The sequence below is a fragment of the Henckelia pumila genome, chromosome 3 (assembly GCF_033568475.1).
Source record: "Henckelia pumila isolate YLH828 chromosome 3, ASM3356847v2, whole genome shotgun sequence".
Classification (NCBI taxonomy): Eukaryota; Viridiplantae; Streptophyta; class Magnoliopsida; order Lamiales; family Gesneriaceae; genus Henckelia; species Henckelia pumila.
The window spans coordinates 192,508,388-192,527,338 of record NC_133122.1 but is presented as its reverse complement, the minus strand read 5'-3'; the positions used below and the strand labels follow the sequence as shown (position 1 = coordinate 192,527,338).

The 18,951-nt window shown below is 30.8% G+C and overlaps 2 protein-coding genes across 2 annotated transcripts; one reads left to right on the top strand and one right to left on the bottom strand.

Annotated features, from left to right (window-relative positions):
* Positions 1–2,002: 2,002 nt before the first annotated feature.
* Positions 2,003–4,855, top strand: LOC140893101 (uncharacterized). Its single transcript, XM_073302168.1, has 4 exons — positions 2,003–2,140; positions 2,937–3,089; positions 3,231–3,349; positions 4,483–4,855. The coding sequence occupies exons 2-4, from the start codon at positions 3,005–3,007 to the stop codon at positions 4,594–4,596; spliced, it is 318 nt and encodes a 105-aa protein (XP_073158269.1). The 5' UTR covers positions 2,003–2,140; positions 2,937–3,004; the 3' UTR covers positions 4,597–4,855.
* Positions 4,856–14,737: 9,882 nt separating this feature from the next.
* LOC140893197 (probable trehalose-phosphate phosphatase J) lies at positions 14,738–18,515 on the bottom strand. Its single transcript, XM_073302260.1, has 12 exons — positions 18,287–18,515; positions 17,855–18,138; positions 17,208–17,348; positions 17,026–17,097; positions 16,831–16,923; positions 16,604–16,660; positions 16,378–16,479; positions 16,212–16,289; positions 16,048–16,117; positions 15,875–15,945; positions 15,651–15,743; positions 14,738–15,087 (listed from the first exon to the last, which is right to left on the bottom strand). Exons 2-12 carry the CDS (start codon positions 18,125–18,127, stop codon positions 14,977–14,979), a joined length of 1,161 nt encoding a protein of 386 aa, XP_073158361.1. The 5' UTR covers positions 18,128–18,138; positions 18,287–18,515; the 3' UTR covers positions 14,738–14,976.
* Positions 18,516–18,951: the final 436 nt, after the last annotated feature.

The window sequence follows — 18,951 nt, the reverse complement described above, 5'->3', positions numbered from 1 at the left end:
AGGCGGCTGTTGGAAGCTTTGAGCATGTAGTGGGTTGAGGGCAGTAGGCGTGAGTTGGGTTGGGAGGAGCCTTTGTGGCCTTCGTCGTGGATTTCCGGTGGATTGGAGAGTCGTAGCGTCTGAGCCCCGAAATCCTTTGTGTTACTCGTGTTATTGTTGTCTTGGTTTGTTTCCCTGTTATGTTTTGGTTTTTGCAGGTGAAACCCGAACGAGAACGGCGGCGGATCAATTGATGATTTCCCAACAAGTGCATTGGGTAAAGTTCAATGGAAAATGACCAAACTCCATTTAATTCTAGTGGCTTTGATTGGTTAACAGATTGCATCTGAGCATACAAAAAAATCAATTGTTAGAAAAGTATCTGATAACTGTGTGTGAACTGATTTTATGAAATGAATATTGCAAGTTGTCATGGTTTTATTTATTGTATGTACATGTAATATTATTGTTGTTGTTCATCATATTACGCCATAGAAACAAAAGGAAGGCTTGTTTTGATGCTAATTTCGGTTTGGTTTTGACCTATATTACTCACCCTTAGGAACTGGGATTTTCAATGCTGAACCATTAATGATTAGATGAGTAAGTTTGCGTTTGAAATCGATGTAAGAATAAGACATTTTATCAAACATGTTGTATGCGCAAAGTAAGTGACAATAAAATTAAACATCTTTTTAGAATGATTAAACAGTCCACAAAGAAGAATAAGATCCAATCCATTATAAATTGGACTAAGTTACCTTGGCCAAAAATTCTCAGAAGGACCCGAACTCGACTATGAGAAAGTGTTAACTTGTCATGGATGTGTTGACGAGACGATGATATACACAGAAAATCTATGAAGGATTTGAAGTATCAAATGAAATTAGATTCAACTTCCATGACTATCTTTTCAATTAAACGACAAAGTCATTACGAAGATTAAGATAATTTGGAGACATGTAATCCAATCAGATTAGTACATGCTCCGAAAGAGTTTACTAAAACTGTCAAGTATTTAAAAAATAAATGTGAGATGAAAAGCCTGGAAAATATGAAATTTTCTTTTAAGCCGTGAATAAAATATTTCCAATAAATAAAATATATGTTAATTAGTCATAGTACACAACAAAATGCTAAAATACATTTATATGGAAATATGGTTGTTTGATCATTTAAATGTTCAAATGATCTTTGTTATTGAAGTACCATATGTATAAGCATCAACCGAAGATAATGTTTTCATCTTTTCATAAGGGTATTATCGATACCAAATTTTTTAACAGGTAGCATGCAAGTTAGGACAACCTTAAAAATTTCAAGAGATGTTTGCTACAGGGAAATAGTTCAGAGTCTTCAAACTATACTTGTTTATGATTTTTTAAGTGATTTTTCATAACAAGGTTTTTAATAAGACTATTAGGAAGAAATAAGAGATATCTTGCTATTTTTCTTTCATTGGTTTTTTTTTAGTAATTTTAATGAGATGCATCCTTCATCAGGAGACTTTCAAGAAAAAGTAATAATTGTTATACCTTTGAAGAAGTAATAATTGTTATACCTTTTTCCTTTCATTGGGGTTTCATTATCAAGGTTTCAGAAATAATCATCTAAAAGGGAATTTTAAAATATGATTTTAAATATAAATGATTATCAAAATATATTCTCGATTAAGATATATATTTCAATCTTTATCTCTAAAAATTTGTATTTTGTAATTGTACTCTATAAATAGAAGTTTTCAATTAAGAATAAAATACTTCGGAGGTCATGCACTCTTATTCTCTATTCTCTATTATAACATAATATATTTTTTTGTTAAGTTGATATGATTATTTAAAAATTAAAAAATGTAGATGAAAAATATTTTTGAGATGGTAGGGCACGGCTAGGACACGGATTGGACATGTTTTTGGATATATTTGGGCTCAATTGCAAAAAAATTAAAATTTTAAAGATTAAATTAAAAAATAATAAATTTCTTAGGACTATTTAATGAATTTATTAAAATGAATTGGACCTACAATGCCCTAATTTCTTCGATCTTTTCCCGATTATTTCCTGCTCAGTGTCTCGTTCTTCCATCGATCATCAGTCCTCAGAAATTCCCAACACCATTCGCCGCGGCTAGCGGCCGCCCGCTGCTGCCCTCCAGTTTCTGGTAAGTTTACTTTTCTTCTTCTCCTTCTGAAATCACTGCTCATTTTTTTTTTCTTTTGGGAATTGTGTCTTCTTAATTGTTGTTTCTAGCAGAAAATTTAAATGTTCAGCCTATTTTGTAATGGAATTAACACTTATTGAATTTGTACGCCAAAAGAAAAATTGTACAGTAGGCAGTTATAAGATAAGTGCCACTCATGTGCTTTGGTGTTTGAGTTTCAGTCTGAAATATGCTAGAAGACAGATCACATTGGGAAATCGATGTGTCTTTTTTAATTTCCAATACTAGATTATATATATATATATATATATATATATATATATATATAGTTTCAAGTGCCCATCTACCATGCCCACCAATGATGTGCCACTATTTTATTGGACCACATCTTTATCACATCCAATAGAATAGTACCACATTATTGATAGGCATGTAGTGAGCATGATAGGTGGGCACTTGAAAGAAACTATATATATATATATATATATATATATAATATTTTTATATTATTTAATATTCGCCGTATCCCCATATCGGGTCTTATATTTTCAAAAAATTTTGTATCGCTGTATCCGTGCGGGGTCCGACACGATACTCGTGCCGTATCCATGCAACATAGGTTATAGTTAAATGAAAATTTTAATAAAATAGATTTTTTTGATAATTTCTTATTAAATGGAGATGAAGCATTTTTTGTAATCTAGAAAATACTTATTCTGAGTCCATCATGTATTATAGTATTTTTTAAAAGACAATAAATATTGTATAATACAACAATATTTGCTTCAATCTACAGTAAATTTGCATCTTCCTAGTTGGGGGTGTCAGCCAAAACCACGGAGCAGGTGTAGAGTATCGGATCGCATGAGCCTGAGGAAGGAAGAATCTGCTGTAAGGCGGCCGCAACTGTCGTGCGTCAAATGTTTCGATGCTCTGTGGTTTTGCTATTGTATGCCACCACTCTATTGTCTGTTCTCTTAGTTTGATTTGGCACTGAACTTTGGACACCTACTGTTTTAGATTGTGTTACCTTGAATATCCGCAAGATATTTAGTGACCTTCGAATTGATGAAGTTTGTTTCTGTGACAGCTCCAGTCCATCAAATGCAGCAATACTATCGGCTCGGTGCATTGGACAATTGTTCGGCGAAGTGGGCGGAACTTTTTGATTGTTTGAGCCTCAAAACAAAAACTCCAGCTCAAATACAGGTGTGTGGTTATAGCTGAAGTGAGATGCTGTAGTCATTCATATTTGATAATTCTGTTTTGTTATATAGTTTGTAATGCACGTACAACATGGTTGGTTGTGTGGTACAATTTTCTTGGTACTTCTATCATGACATAGGGTTTCTTAGACAACGAAACAGTCTCGAGTGCTGTATGCATTGCCATTAGGGCTCCCATCTCGAGTACTGTATTTTTTTGTCATAAATTGCTGGTTTGGCATCTCATGTTCTTCTAGTTTGCATTATGATACAGAGCAAGAGTTATTTCTGCTGACACAACAATCAAAATATGGTGATTAGAATAATGTACAATGTAAAAGATTTGAATGAAATTATTTGCACAATGACAAAACAAGAATTTGGTCAATAACTGGTATCTTGTGTTCAATTATTATGAGTGGTTAGTTATGGTAATTGTTGGTTGAAAGTTGTCGGAATGAAACAGTATTTCCTACTGGAATGGTATTTGAAATGAGATGCTTGACTGCTATACAGCTAAAAAAAATTAGAGTTGTTTTTCGATTGAATGATCAAGAAATACTTGATCCACTAAAAGTTTTAAAATATCAGAGTTAGATTTTGATATAAAGGTAAACGCCTGCTCTTAAAGTATACACAAATTAGCATTGTATCCCTTCAGCCTCTCGATTCCCTGGGATAGTTAATGTTATCAGGTGAAAAATCTCTCATGTTTCTCTATGATTGCCTCTGTATTTAAATTGTTTTACCGAATAGTTAGTTGTTGAGCAAAGAAATGTTCTATAGTCGATCCATTTAATTAGAGGTGAAGTAATTTGTTTCCTCGAGTTCATAACTTGAGTTCAAGTCACCCAAGCGCATGATTGTGGGAAATAAAAATCCAGATGGTGTCATTTAATGAATGTGCGTAGATTAGGTTTTAGCATTTGTGTTCTCTTCTCGCATAGCTCACATTCACATGAAACTCGCAAGCATTAATTTTTACAAGATTCTTAGTAACATAAAACTACATTACATTTTCCTAGCAGCTTCGTTAGATTTTGAAGCGCTTAGCTGCAGTTAATTACATGTTATATGTATGCTCTTCTAAGCTGTTAATCTATTCTTTTGATTGATCATAAATATCTGTGAATGAAGGCGATTTTGGATGAGCGCGAGAAATCCAAGCCTCATATCTGGTTATATCGATCTCCAGAGGAAGCGGCATCAAATTGGAAAAAAGTCTTTGGACATCTGGATGAGCTAGAATAGAATTTTCTACTCTAGTGTATGTTTCTTGTCTCATTTTTGTTCCTTCCAATGCCATTGATGTTATATATTAATTTTATAATTACAGGCCTCGAGTTTTTTTTGTTTCTGTATGGAATTATACATTATCTTTTATTCCCTGTTGTCAAATGGTGCATAAGCACAAAGAACAATGAGCGCACCATCTGTGCCTCAGAACGTGCGACTTCTGTTTCAGGAACTCTTAACGTAGATTTGAAATAAAGGTTGTATTTCAGTAGGGCTTTTTGGTTGGTTTAATGCAATATCATTTCATTCTCTAAATGATACGAATGATATTTTGATTGGTCAAAGAGCAAACCTCTCTTGAGACGGAGCTGAGCCGACTGAATTCATATATGCTGTGGAAAGTTACTTTTTCATGAATCGAGTCAAGATTAGAGATCCATTTCATAAATTGAACCAAAACTGTCGATAATTATTGTGACGGTTTAGTAAAGACCATCGTTATAGGGCACATTTTTATGTAGTGATACTTGATGATATTGGGTCTAGTACCTGATCAATTGTGGTGAATATCTGGGAAAAAAATAACTAGATGAGAAAATTTATATGTTTGAGATCTAAAAGTAGCTTGATGTATGTGGAACATAATATTTAGATAGTGTTTGAGATTGCTTCCAAAAAGTGCTTATGGGTTTTCCGTCACAAAATTTTGAAACACTATTACAGTCCGATTGAGATTTAGCAAATGCTTAATCAGGAGATTAATATGCTGGAAATATACATCTACACAAGTCTATACATAACATTGGTAGCTAGTGGTTCTAATGTTTTATTACCTGATCGACTAGGTTTCAGCAGGTTTGCGGTTAGCCAAACATAAACTTTTGCAGTTGTACGAAGATTGAATTCTTATTTTTTTAACAAGATCTCAAGTCAACTCCAGACTAGGAGACTTTGATATTTGGATTTAACGACCCTTGTAGATACACGTTTATCCCTCGAGATATGATTAAAAGCATGTTGTCTGCGTGATATATACTAATAGCTTGTTCACCGTCTGCTCTTATTTAGTTGTTGTCTATTAAATTTCCACAAACAAACCTGAAATAATGACCAAATTAATTGAAACAATGATGTTCATCATCTGCATCACAAATGACTGAACTGCTAGCTAGCTAGCCTTAGCTGTTATTTGCGATAACGGCCTTCTAGGGGTGCTCACATGGTTGTATTGTTTTGTTGGTTACCTTTTGGGATGATGCATGTGGCGACGTAGCATGACCATGATATCTACTCGTTTGCCATAAGATATGACATTGCATCCATAGGCTAATTTAGCAGCTTGATACATGTTCTTTGAGTTACCCACTGTGCTCTTGAATAATGTGATTCGGTCGTCCTATTTTTTACACCATTTCACTAGCGAACGTGCATTCACATTTTAATTCTAGGATAATTTGCATTACTCTTTTTAATAATATACATGCACACGAGCTTTTGGTTATAATAGAATATGTTTGAATCTAGAAGCTAAGGAGCCGCAGAGTTAAACAAAAAACAATATATGTTCGATTATTGTCACTTGGATGTTTGGAGTAGGTGTCTTGCAAGCCCAAATGTTAACTTATTTTATAATCTATTCTAAACATTTTTATTTTGAACATTAGTATTATTGTAACACCCTTTGTCACTATGCACATGATGATTACGCATAGATAAAGACCTGGGTCAAATTTTTAGAGTTCATATGAAATGTGGTGTTGCAATTGTTGGCAATCATGCAACATATTCCTTAGTGACTGCAGTATGTGAGTTTGTTTTTTTATGAGTCATCTAGAAAGAAGGATATTGACTAGCTCGCATGAGGCTAGTATTCATCATGTGTTAACGTTGTGTTTCATCAGTATGGATTTGTGGATATCTACTCAAATGAATAAATGCTCAGAGGATGAGTTCATTAAATGAGACACACAATAGTTTATCCAAGTACTAGTGAACATTATTCGACAGAGAATTTATAGTTACAGTCAAGGTTCTGAAAAGTGCAAAGTGTGACGTAGAGTTACAATCAAGTTTCACAATTTAAGTGGGGTTTAGAACAAGCTTAATCGTGAAAAATCATTTATTATTTTTGGTATAATTTTAATTATATTAAGTTAATTAATAGAATATATAAAACATAAACTTAGAGACTTTAAGAATGAATATATAAATTTTCAAGTTACAAAGAAACAGAAGTCTTAAAATTACGAATTATTTGGAGTAAAACTTTTGTGTATGGTTAAGTTTCATCTCTTAGTCGCAACGCAAAGAAAGGAAATGTACTGCGCAAAGAAAGGAAATGTACGAGCCAAATTTAATTTTGATGCCTTTAATTATTATTTTTTTGTTTAAAAAATTTATATTATTGAATATTTATTATTTAAATACAAGTTAAAATTATATATATATATAAATTAAACATAAACTTAAACATTATTGTAAAAAAAATTATATTTTTCACTTTTTTTTGTTGTTTTTTTACGTTTAATATGAACAACTGAATGAACCGTTTTTTTCCGCATCTCTGTCTAAAGGCTTTTTAGAACATTGGAATTATAGTTGTATAGCATTAATCCTAATGACTAGGATTATAATCGAGTTGAATCACGCTCGAGTATCATTAAACTCAAGCTTAAGCTTGACTCGACATAAATTTAGTTTGCTCAAAACTCGATCCAATAATAATTTTTAAGTATCGAGTTCATCGAGCTTGATTTTGAAAAGCTCAAATTGAAAAGAAGCCGGAATTAAATACAAAATTTCAAATAAAACGATAGGGAATCGATGAAATCAATTTGAAAAAAGAAAAAAAAAACATTAGCTTCATTGTTTCAAACATACAATGAAAAGGAGATCAAGAAGAATCGAAAATCCAAAAAATTCAAAACGAAGCAAACAAACACTTTTACTGCATTTTGTTTTAAAAGTATGAGATATTTTATGAAATAATTAAATTATCTATTTTGGTAAAATCTAACTATTTAACAAAAAATCTACGCCGTAATTAATGATTTTACAAAAATATTCCAAACTTATTTCTGATAATATGCCATCACTTATCAACTATTATTTTTTTTATAAGTCACGATATCTTTGATCAACTCATCCAAATTCTTGAATTTTTTTAATATTTCATTTTGATTAAAATAGTAATATTTGAACTAAATGAAAATTTTATAAAAAATATTATATTTATAAATAAAACATTATATCTTATGACAAAAATATTACTTTTGATTATAATATGTATCAAGTCGATATTTTTCATGAATATAGATTCATGATATTGTTTCACAAGACACCTACTTTAATATAAGAGGGGCGTAAAGTAACTAACTTTAGGTTCATAGTATATTTTTTTATAAATTAAAAGTACCCTTATAAATTACAAAAACACATCATCTTAATTTAATCAAAAAATATCATAAAAACCTATTTTATTCAATTTTTGATTTATCTATAATTATCATATACAATAAAATATTTTTCATTTTTTATCTATTATTTTGAATGTTTAAATGACTATATCCAATTTAACATAAAAAAATATTGTGAGATCTTTACTCATCGTTTGGTTAAATTATTAGGAACTCGGTATTAGTTATCTTGTCAAAGCCCGCGTTCTTCTTGTCATATTATTTATTCATTTATTAATTATTTATTTTACATCACAAATCATTAATTATTTATTTCACATCAATCCAATAATTGAATTTAAATTACTATATTACTACTTATAAATAATATTATTCATATTTTATTTATTGTTAAAAGGACAAAATGGTAATTTATCATTTTTATATAAAATTTAATCAATCGAATCAAACAAACTATAATCTATCAATCAAATCAAATATTATATTAACTATCATTATTTATTTATTTTTTATTACATTACATTAATTATCCATATACTATTTATCATATCACTCGAACCAAACAGTACCTAATTATAGACACTATTTATATGAAAGTACATTAAAATATAAATATATTACGTTGAACTCATATTTAATATTCGTGTATAATATTACACTCCAAACATCCAAAGCTATTTTTTCTATGAGCATTCCATATTGAAGACATGACATTTGGAGTTTCAACTTTTAAGAAAATATTTTGTTATGACATTTTAGCCCCAAACACACTATTCACAAGGGGAAATGTACCGACCATGAGAGATTTTTCCGGCAATCGTTTTGTTGATTTTCAAGCCATGCAATCATGTCATATATCGACACGTTTTGGCTATGAACATCTTGTTCGTATAAATCAAATATATGTCTATTATCTGTTGTAAGACAGATCTATATATTCTGTTGATAAAAAATCAAATAGATTAACGATTTGTGACAATGACAAAGTCTACGGTTGCAGTTAGATTAAGACTATCCCGACGAACAAACTAAAACCTAGATATATATAAACATTAATACCACTCATCATCCTCTAAATGGAAAGTGTGTCTCATTAGCCAGAATATGTTGTCATGTCCAAATCAAAATTCTAAAGTTTACTTTCTAGACATTTTCCAGGTTCCACATGTTCTTTGTTTCGTAGCACGTACCACCAAAAAAAATCTTCACAAGTTTTGATTAAAGCGTACGTACTCGAATGGTGCCAATTGATTTGGCAGCACCAAATTCAAAATAATTTTACGACTACTTTAATTCACATGTATCCTATATGTATGTATGTCCACGACTCACCTTTCTGAAATTCAAACAATAATATATATAAATGGGTTCCGTCATAGATGCCATACATTGAATATAAATGTGAGAGATAGCACCAATTATTGAAGTAACCATGTGCCAACTTATGAATCCATCCCATCCACCAAAGTTATATATTCTTCTGCAATGCATTCATTCATCAATAACACAGTCTTTTCTTTTTCTTTTCTTTTTTTAAATATATATATATATATATCGCGTGAACATTTCGCATGCAAAAGAAAAAAAAAAAGAGTTGTTAGATCTAACATATATATATATATATATATATATATATATATATATATATATATATATATATATATGTGTGTGTGTGGCACAGCACACAGACAAATTACTAGCTAGGTTATTAGTACAATGTTCTCACTAGCCTTAGCTTGAACAGGGATCTGTTGATGCTGGGCAATGCACGAATGTTAGATCTAACAACTTTTTTTTTTTTTTTTTGCATGCGAAATGTTCACGCGATTTTGCATGCAAAAAAAAATTGATTCGTTAGATCACCGTTCGAGTACTGTACGAATGAGGTAATATGGACAAATCCTTGAACATGTAAAATTCCAAAACATCGATAAAAAAACACATTTCCTTAAAGTTTGCAAGTTGGCAATTTGCCCTCATGTGGTAGTGGTAGTACAATAGTACATTGTCTTATCAAGGCAGGCTACCTTTGGCATAAGCATCATCTGCCTCTTCCGTGCAGCTAGCGCTTTCCCTGGTTAGCTGGAACGGTCGGTCTCGGTGCCCGTGAGACTATAGTTTCAGTTTTAGTATAATTTTGCGGAACGGTGACGTTGCGTGCAGGCCCGGACCTGGGCGAGTGAGTCCACTGCCTCAGGCTCAGGTTTAAATAGGCCCAAAAAAAAAAAAATTATTATTAGTGTGTTTGTGTCATAAAATATTTTTAAAATTTCATAATTTTGCCAAAAAAATAGTATTATTGCAACTTTGTCCTTTTCATGAGTCATTTTTATCTCCGAATCTGAGGTTTCAATCACATCGCATGATAATTAATGGAGTTAACTCTTGGATTTCAAAACGTTCACCACTCTTTTTCATGATTGATTCTTGGATTTTATAGACTAATTACATGTTATTTTATTTTATTTTCTAATTTTTTTAGGAATGTTTGTGATATTTTTTATTCATTGGCATGATTAGGTATAGCGCAATAAATTTCTTCAACCGGTGCATTCATTTTTTCGAGTTTTGTATTTTGTCAAATAATTTATGTTTTTGCTGATAAAATAGCAAATTATTATTTAAGTGATTATTTATAATATTTTAGTTTATTATTTAATGACACTATAAAGTTTTTTAACGGTATTTGTTTTTCTTATAACTAAGTCTATAGTATTTTGCATATTTAGTTTTCAAAAACTCTCTTAAATAATTTTTAAAAAATTGAAAAAATTATTTTGAAATTCAACTCAGACCCTAAAATCATAGGTACAGCACTGATTGCGCGTTTTAAAATTTTCAATGAATCAAAAATTAATTTACTTTTTTTTATTAAACATTTATGAACTACATGAATAATATAATAAAGTGCAAGAATGTCTCTTGTTGTTTTCTACTTGCTATCTCAACTTGTTTCATCAATTATATTATATTTAAGTTGTTTTCTAATATCATATTATTGTAACATATATAATTTTGAAATGTTGAACACTCGTAAGATGTTCGTACAAACATTTCACTACGCTCATGGTTGTCCACTTAGTGGTGCCCAGATTGTCATGCCCCATGACCGAAGCATTCAACCCAAGAACAAAAACCTTGAGTCGATCTTCATCACCAATCCAAGAACATATTTTACTTCTTTTCGATTAACATAATTTTTTTTTCATTTTTATTCAGAGAGTAAAGTAAGAGGGGAGTGTTTTACCAAACACGCGGACAAATGCTAAGTGTTTGAGTCTCGGGTCTTCAGACAGATAAACTGATCGATTGAGAAAAAAAGCTAAAAATAGATTACATGCATTCATTTTCTAAAAATAGATTTAAATCAATTTCCTACTCTTCCCAATTAAAACTATAATATTAAATTCGATTTCTACCGATTCCAAGATTAAACGCAACACAGTATTTATATATAGTATATCGTAAACAAATTTGCTATATGCAATCCCCTGTCAGATAAGGGCTGGCATATAGAGCTAGCATACCGAATCCAAAATATCAAGTTTTTGATATGTCGTATCGAAATCTTTTCGATATACAGACATTTTTTCACTATACGAAATTTTGTTTTGGTATCTATACGGTATCAATATGAATTTTTTCTATATCAAAATTTTAAAATTTCAGTATCGGTACCGATATGAATTTTTTCATACCGATATTTTTGATACGATATACCTAAAATCCACCCCTAGTCAGATATTAGCAATAGTCTTGTAGATATTCATAATATTTTTATTTATCTCCTTGTCTTATCTCTTAAGTAGTTTACATGTATATCGCAATTTAAGTTAGGACTTTATATTGTGTATATCTTTATGCTTTCGTAGGAACTTCTTTGTATCTATATATACTCATTGTTCATATAGTTAAGTTCCATAAACTTCTATATCAGAATCTCAAAACAAAAGAGATGAATATTGAACACCACATTTAATATTTATTGATAATTCGTTAAAAAATGAACAACTTCATAAATTAATTGTAACGGGTTTTAGTTTTACGCCTGCTTCTAGAAATCCAGGATTTCAAAATCTTGCATAGAGAAGTTTTGGTTTTTCAATTTTTCACATGGTGCACGGATGCAATTTCCCCAAAATTTCTCACTGGTACTCTTCCCAAATTTTATTTATTTATCATCCTTAAAAATCAACAGGACAAATAAAATTTACAGAAATATGAAAACAAAATTAAAAATATAACCAATAACTGCACAAATGTATTTTTTGTCATGCTTTGCGCGGAAAATTAAATAGCCCAAGATTGCATCTAAATGTAGCAACAGGTGACCGAACCGAAACTGCAACTTTTGGAATTTGTGTATCTAGTCAATCTCATGTCCACATGCCTTCTTATGAACTCAGAAAAAAGCCAACCACCCCTTTAGTATTTTTTTGTCTCCAATAATTAGAATTCACTTATATCCCCAAAGTTTAGTATGTCCGATAATTATATTTTAGGTTATGTTACATGTACACAGAGGGTTGCACATTGCACTTGAAATTATATAATTATTCTACATGCATTTTGAATTTTTTTTCCAAATAAAATGAAGGGATAATTTTTTAATCTCAAAACGAAATGTGTAAACTAACGTGTAACACTATGTATATATCTAACATTTTTCTTTTATATATATATATATATATATATATATATATTTGATTTTTTTATTAATAAAATCGTATTGTAATTGTCAAAAATCATACAGATTGCCTTTGGGCCTTGAGCGTTGTCTCTCCTGTGGGTGACGTGGCGGCCCATAATTGATTAAAATTAGTGGGTCCTATGTGGAACCCACTGATTTTGACCAATCATGGAGTTACACATCACCCGTAGGATAGTGCCGTGCGGGCGACATGTACTAAACCGCATATATGGTCTTCTTAAGAGTCGGGTAAATTTCAACCTAACATATGGATAATACCAATGATAGATCTAATATAATGTCCCATTATTTGTCACGTCAACAATATATAATTAATTACGTCTATGTGTAAAAATACGAACCGTTGGATGCATGATTTGGGTATTACCATATGCTAGGATCTCATCTACCAATAGATATGTTTGACTAAACTTATTCAAAAAATTTATTATTTATTTTTAAATCTTATTCTAAAAATAAAATGTTAAATTTTGAATAAATAAGATAATAAATTTTAAAGATGTATATATGTTTATTTTAAGACATTTTTTAATCACCAAAACAATATAATACAATCAAATAATACTATAATTATTATAATATATTATTTATAATTTATAATTACAATAATAATAATCATTAAACTAGTGGTGCTCATCGGTCGATTCGGTTCTCGATTTTAAAAATATATAATTCGATGTCCAAATCGTTTTTCTCCGGTTTGGTTCTGTTTTCTACCAAAAAACTTCGGTTATTTCGGTCGGTTTTTTGGGTTTTGATACAATTATTTTTATTAATAATATAAATATATTTTAAAATTTAAATGTTATATTTTTACATGATTTTTTTATAAAACCATTAAATTCAAAATCTAAATGATTTTAATAACAATAATCAACTAAAAATTATTATAAATTATCCTTCATTCACAATCATCTCATAAAATATATAATATAAACATAAATAAAATTATTAATTTAATGAAATTTCGATTTTATCTGTTGGTTCGGTTTTTACATATATAATCTGAAATCGAGCTAAATAAATTTTGGTTTTAACATTTATATCCGAATTTTAAAATTCAATTTTCGGTTCCGTGTTTGGTTTTTCCTGTTTGGATTTATGGTTTTTTTTCGATTTTATCAGAATTTTGAACACCTCTAAATAAGATTATTATTAATAATGATATTTATAATGTTTTAATAGTTATTAATAATTTTTTGAATAATAATAATAATAATAATAATAATAATAATAATAATAATAACAACAACAACAACAACAATTATTATTATATATACATGTATTCAGATTATTATCAGTTTTAATAGTTATAATATATTTTCAAAAAAAGAAAATATTGTAAGATTGATAAATATTATTATAATTATATATCAATAATAATTAATGGTATGATACTTTGATATTTACAATGTTTATTATTTAATCTTAAAAATTAAGCTGGAACATCAAACTTGTTTAAAACATACTTGTAAGTTGTTGAGAGCACTACAAGAAATTTGATAATAGACTACACCAGAAAGATTACGATTTTTAATAAAATCGTAGTATTTTTATAATTAACTATGGTTTTTACAGAAACCGTAGTTAATAGGCGTTTTTTTAAAATATTTGCCCAACAAATTTTTAAAATTTTAAGCTCTCAAACAATTTATAAGCGCTATTTTGAACCATTTATAAAAACAATCTCTAAAACCCTATAACTAATAAAGAATATTGTTGTGCTACCCACATCATACTATTTACCTTTGCAGACATTGCCAAGAAAAAATTTAAAAGTGAAGATTTATCAATACATATGGGGTTCACTATTTTTCATGGATCTCGCGTGTATTCATAAATTTCTATCGTTAGATGCACTATCAAGATCGTGCCCATACAGGTACGTAGGGTGAAATCTTCCACTATTTTCCATACCATGATTAATGGCAATATTTATTAAGATAATAATCAGGCCGTAAGTGATTAGCATCGAAAAAATAATAATTCAAAGATAAAAGAAAAAAAAAAGTTAATGAACAGCATGTCATGTTTAGTAATTCACAAATACATGCAGTTATTTATACATGAGAATCGAGAACAAGAAAGAATAATACATTTGATTTCCCCTTGTTCTCCTAATTCCTCTAATTTTCTTTAATCATATATATGATGTTATAATAAAATATAAAACGTAACTACATATTTTCTTTTGGTCCTACCAAGAAAATACATCCTAGATCGATAATAATATATATATATTAATACACAAGCTTTGCATGAATAATGTCAATTCGGTAGAGCCACGCTGATTTCTTCAACTAGACGTCTTCTCATTCGAAACTCTCGTCTTAAGGAGAGCCTTTTCCACTCTACTAAGCGACGCAGAAATGCCATTACCTATATCAATTAACTCAAGTTAATTAAAATAACAAAATTATTTCATCAATAAATTAATAATATATATTAAGCCTAGTAATACTTGCTTACGATTAAAATATATATTTTACGCAAAATATATGCTACCAATTGCAATAGCGTTTTTTTAACGTCATTCATTATTCGCATGATTGTTTATGAAATTTGATATTTTCTTGGACGACACATTTCATACATCATGCAACTTCCCACGTCAAAAAAAGAATTACGAGAAAATATTGTAATGGTGGTTTTTTTGGCTTTTCCATTTTCAGAGCATAAATGGTCGTGTCAAGTTGCATTTAGCTTTGGTAGTTGCCTTTTTTGCATTCTATTCCTTCCCAACGAATTCAAAAAAGGAGTATATATATATATATATATATGTTTACATTTCATGAATTCGTGTCAAAATACAAAAAAAATAAATAAATAAATAAAAGAATATTTCATGATTAAAAAAAGTAATTGTAGAGAATAATATAATAAAATATATATAACACCGGAATATGGGATCTCTTAACAATATATATCTCGCGGAATCATACCTCGGATGGTTCTTGCAAAGAATATGATGCATTCGTGTCTTTCGGTGCTTTGGAAACAAGAATCCCAAATCCTTGTCCTCTCTGTCTTAGCACCTTATTATTTCAACATATAAATAAATAAATAAGTATATAATATCATCAACAAAAGTCAAATAAAAGAAAAATCATAACAATATTATATTATATTGTAACTACTAAAAAAAAAAAAAAGTCGCTTCGGATACCTTAAAAGCATCTTCATCTGTTCTATCGTCTCCAATGTAAACAGGAAACACATCACTACAATTGGCATACCCTGTCCAATTACACGATCCAATTCTCATCATCAACATATATATTATTATTATATATGTGTTTTATTTATATTTATATATAAAAGAGAGATTAAAAAACTTACCAAGTGATTCCAAAAGAAATTCAAGAGCCTTCCCTTTGTCCCATTTAATAGTAGGACGAATTTCCAGAACCTGCGTCCACAAATAATCGACCCTTTGAGCTTAAAAAATGTCGACCCTTACTTAACACACAAATATACAAACATGCAAAATATTCAATCCACACCTTTCTTCCTTGAGTCAATCGAAGACTCGGGTACCCTTCTAAAACCGACCCGACTTGCCTTGCTAGTTCGGTCCATTTCTGCGCGATTCAATGAATCCAAATTAAGTAATTTCAACACCAACAATTGGCTTATTTGCGAATAATTGCATAAATATCGTATATATACCTTCTCATCGACACAGCGAAAATGCACCGAGACGCAGAACTTGTTGTTCTCCACCATAGCACCTGGGGTAGATTTTATTATCTCCAACAGTTGTTGATAAACCTGAATGTATATTCAAACATTTTTCGAAACACAAGTAAATTTAAAATATCCCAAAAATACAGCGAAGATTTATATATAAGAGTCATGCACATTTTATAGAATATAATATATATAATTACTTCACCTCATCTATCATGGGCAGGAACTCACTAGCTGGCTGGAATAAAATAGCTTGCGTTCCCTGAAATATATTTCAAATGTATATATAATTAAATACTTTACCATAAATAAATAAGTTTTCAGATGATATATCATGTGTGTGTATCATGCATTAATCTGGCTCCACGACTAACAGTTGGTGAATAAATAAAACAAGAAAAAGCTATATTAAAAAAAAAAAAAAGGGCTCACTTTCTTATGTTTGGAGCCTTTTGATGGGCCTTTTATGTCCATTCCATGGCTTCCAGCATAATACAGCTCCCCCAAACGCACAAAATTATACACCTACACACACACACACATTAATTTTTCACATGATGAATAAAATATTTTAATTTATACATATATATCAACTTTAATCATCTACTTGAAAGTAAAAAATCGTACTTTGTCTCTGCACCTCCCACTCACTATTGCTGTAGGGAAATACCTAGCAAGTTTCCTCACTGTTGTTCTCATCTGCAACCAAAAGTAAAAGCAGCTTAGCCATTAATTCAATAAAATATTATTGTAAGTTTTTCTAATTTCTTGTTATAAAAAAGAAGGCAAATTAAAATTTGGATACAGACCGCCTCAGACATGAAAGCTTGCTCGGGGTCGTTGACAATGGGGGAAAGGGTTCCATCGTAGTCCAAAAACATCACTATTTGCTTTCCCTTTGAGGCTTTTGTTATCTGCTGGAACATGTCCAAAGCCGATGGATGCTTCACCTGCAATTTTATTTATTAATTTATTATTATTATTATTAGTTTTGCACAACCAAAATTAGTACATGTATTCCCAAATAAGCCAAGTACTCACTCACACGTGTATATGCATGACAACAAACAACCAAAAAATGTTCACATGTCATAGTTGCTGCCCATGCATATCCAAACTCACTGAGGCGGTGAGCTTTCAGACATTTGTGTGTTATTATATATTATATTATAGGCTGAGATCATGCAAAATTTATTTGGACGGACATTACTTTATCCATGAAAATTTTAAAAATTTATTGAGTGATCCATACGGCCAATATGATTCAAGTCCCTATCTATACATTTTTTTAACGATTTCTTGATTATTGATAACAATCTTTCATACATAAGCTACAGATGAAAGAAGAACCTAGAACAATGGTAATTCATTTCTATTTTAAGCATATGAGCTCTAAAAAATACGACCCACGGGAGTAAAATAAATAAACATTAAAAAAGAAGGGAGCTAGGCTTACAATCCAAGAGTGGCGGTCATCGGAAGAAGCGTTGATATTGGTGGGAGATGAAGCTCTCATGGAGTCCACCCAAGAATGGATTCTAGCACCGCTATTGATTTCAAGATTCTGCAGGAGTTTCTTCTTCGAAATAGTGATGTAAGCACTGCGGGGCACCACGGGCGGCTTCTGCGCCGCCGCGGGGTAAAGGGCGGCGGAGCCCGAAACCGCCACAGTGATGGCCACGTTGATCCCTGAGTTGGCATCGGAAACCACCACATTTTGCTTGGTCATGATCTTCGCTCCTTTATACACACAGAAATACAGAGTGAGGCCAATCTAAGAAAATGTCAAAACAGAGTCCTCTTTTCTTGAAGACTTTTAATAGTGGGATTTAAAGGGGAAAACCCCATTTCAGTAAAATAAAAATTGAAAAAAAAATGGTGGGTCTACCTAGGAAGCTAGCCAAATTATGGAGAAGTTGGAAATACTTGTGGTGGTTTGCTGATCTTGAAGAAAGAAACAGAGGTGCCCTGTTTCTTTCTGGATAAATGTTGGAGAGAAAGGAGAGTTAAATGTGGTGGAACTGAAAGGACAAAATATAAAATAGTGCTAAACCAAGGAACTCGAATGAGGCGCAAGCAAAAGACAAAGATTTGGCTCAATGGGGGAGAAAAGAGAGAGAAGCTTTGTGTTGTGGGAGATAACTTGGTGGAGTTGGGTTATTTTTATAGGTGGTGCCACTCACTAATGGACGAAAAATTGGTGGGTCCCCAAAATTCAATGGGGTGTGGTGACCCCCTCTTAATTTTTCTTCTTTCTTATACACTCGTTTTCATTTGCATGGGAATATGTTTACAAACATAATTTTATAGTTTTATTATGTTTTGATTTAGTTAACTCACCGGCATGGAAAAAGATAAGTACATGTTATATGACACAATAATTTCGATCATATTCTTGATTGTGATGTGCGATAAGTGGTCGTTTGATGCAAGAGATGAGGTAAACATTCATTATTGGACGGTAAAGACCTTGTTTTCTCTCTTTTGTGAAAGTCTGTTAAGTATAGAAGAGAGATTATCCCTTTTTGGCAATGTCTAAGGGATCAAGGTTTA

Bases quoted from the DNA above. Each gene is read 5' to 3' on its own strand.
- LOC140893101 (XM_073302168.1), top strand. From the start codon at position 3,005: ATGAGCCTGAGGAAGGAAGAATCTGCTGTAAGGCGGCCGCAACTGTCG. The intron at 3,090-3,230 runs GTATGCCACCAC...TTTCTGTGACAG, and splicing joins TGCTCTGTGGTTTTGCTATT to CTCCAGTCCATCAAATGCAG. The intron at 3,350-4,482 runs GTGTGTGGTTAT...CTGTGAATGAAG, and splicing joins AAACTCCAGCTCAAATACAG to GCGATTTTGGATGAGCGCGA.
- LOC140893197 (XM_073302260.1), bottom strand. From the start codon at position 18,127: ATGACCAAGCAAAATGTGGTGGTTTCCGATGCCAACTCAGGGATCAAC. The intron at 17,349-17,854 runs GTAAGCCTAGCT...ATAAAATTGCAG, and splicing joins ATGACCGCCACTCTTGGATT to GTGAAGCATCCATCGGCTTT. The intron at 16,480-16,603 runs GTGAAGTAATTA...ATATACATTCAG, and splicing joins TCCTGCCCATGATAGATGAG to GTTTATCAACAACTGTTGGA.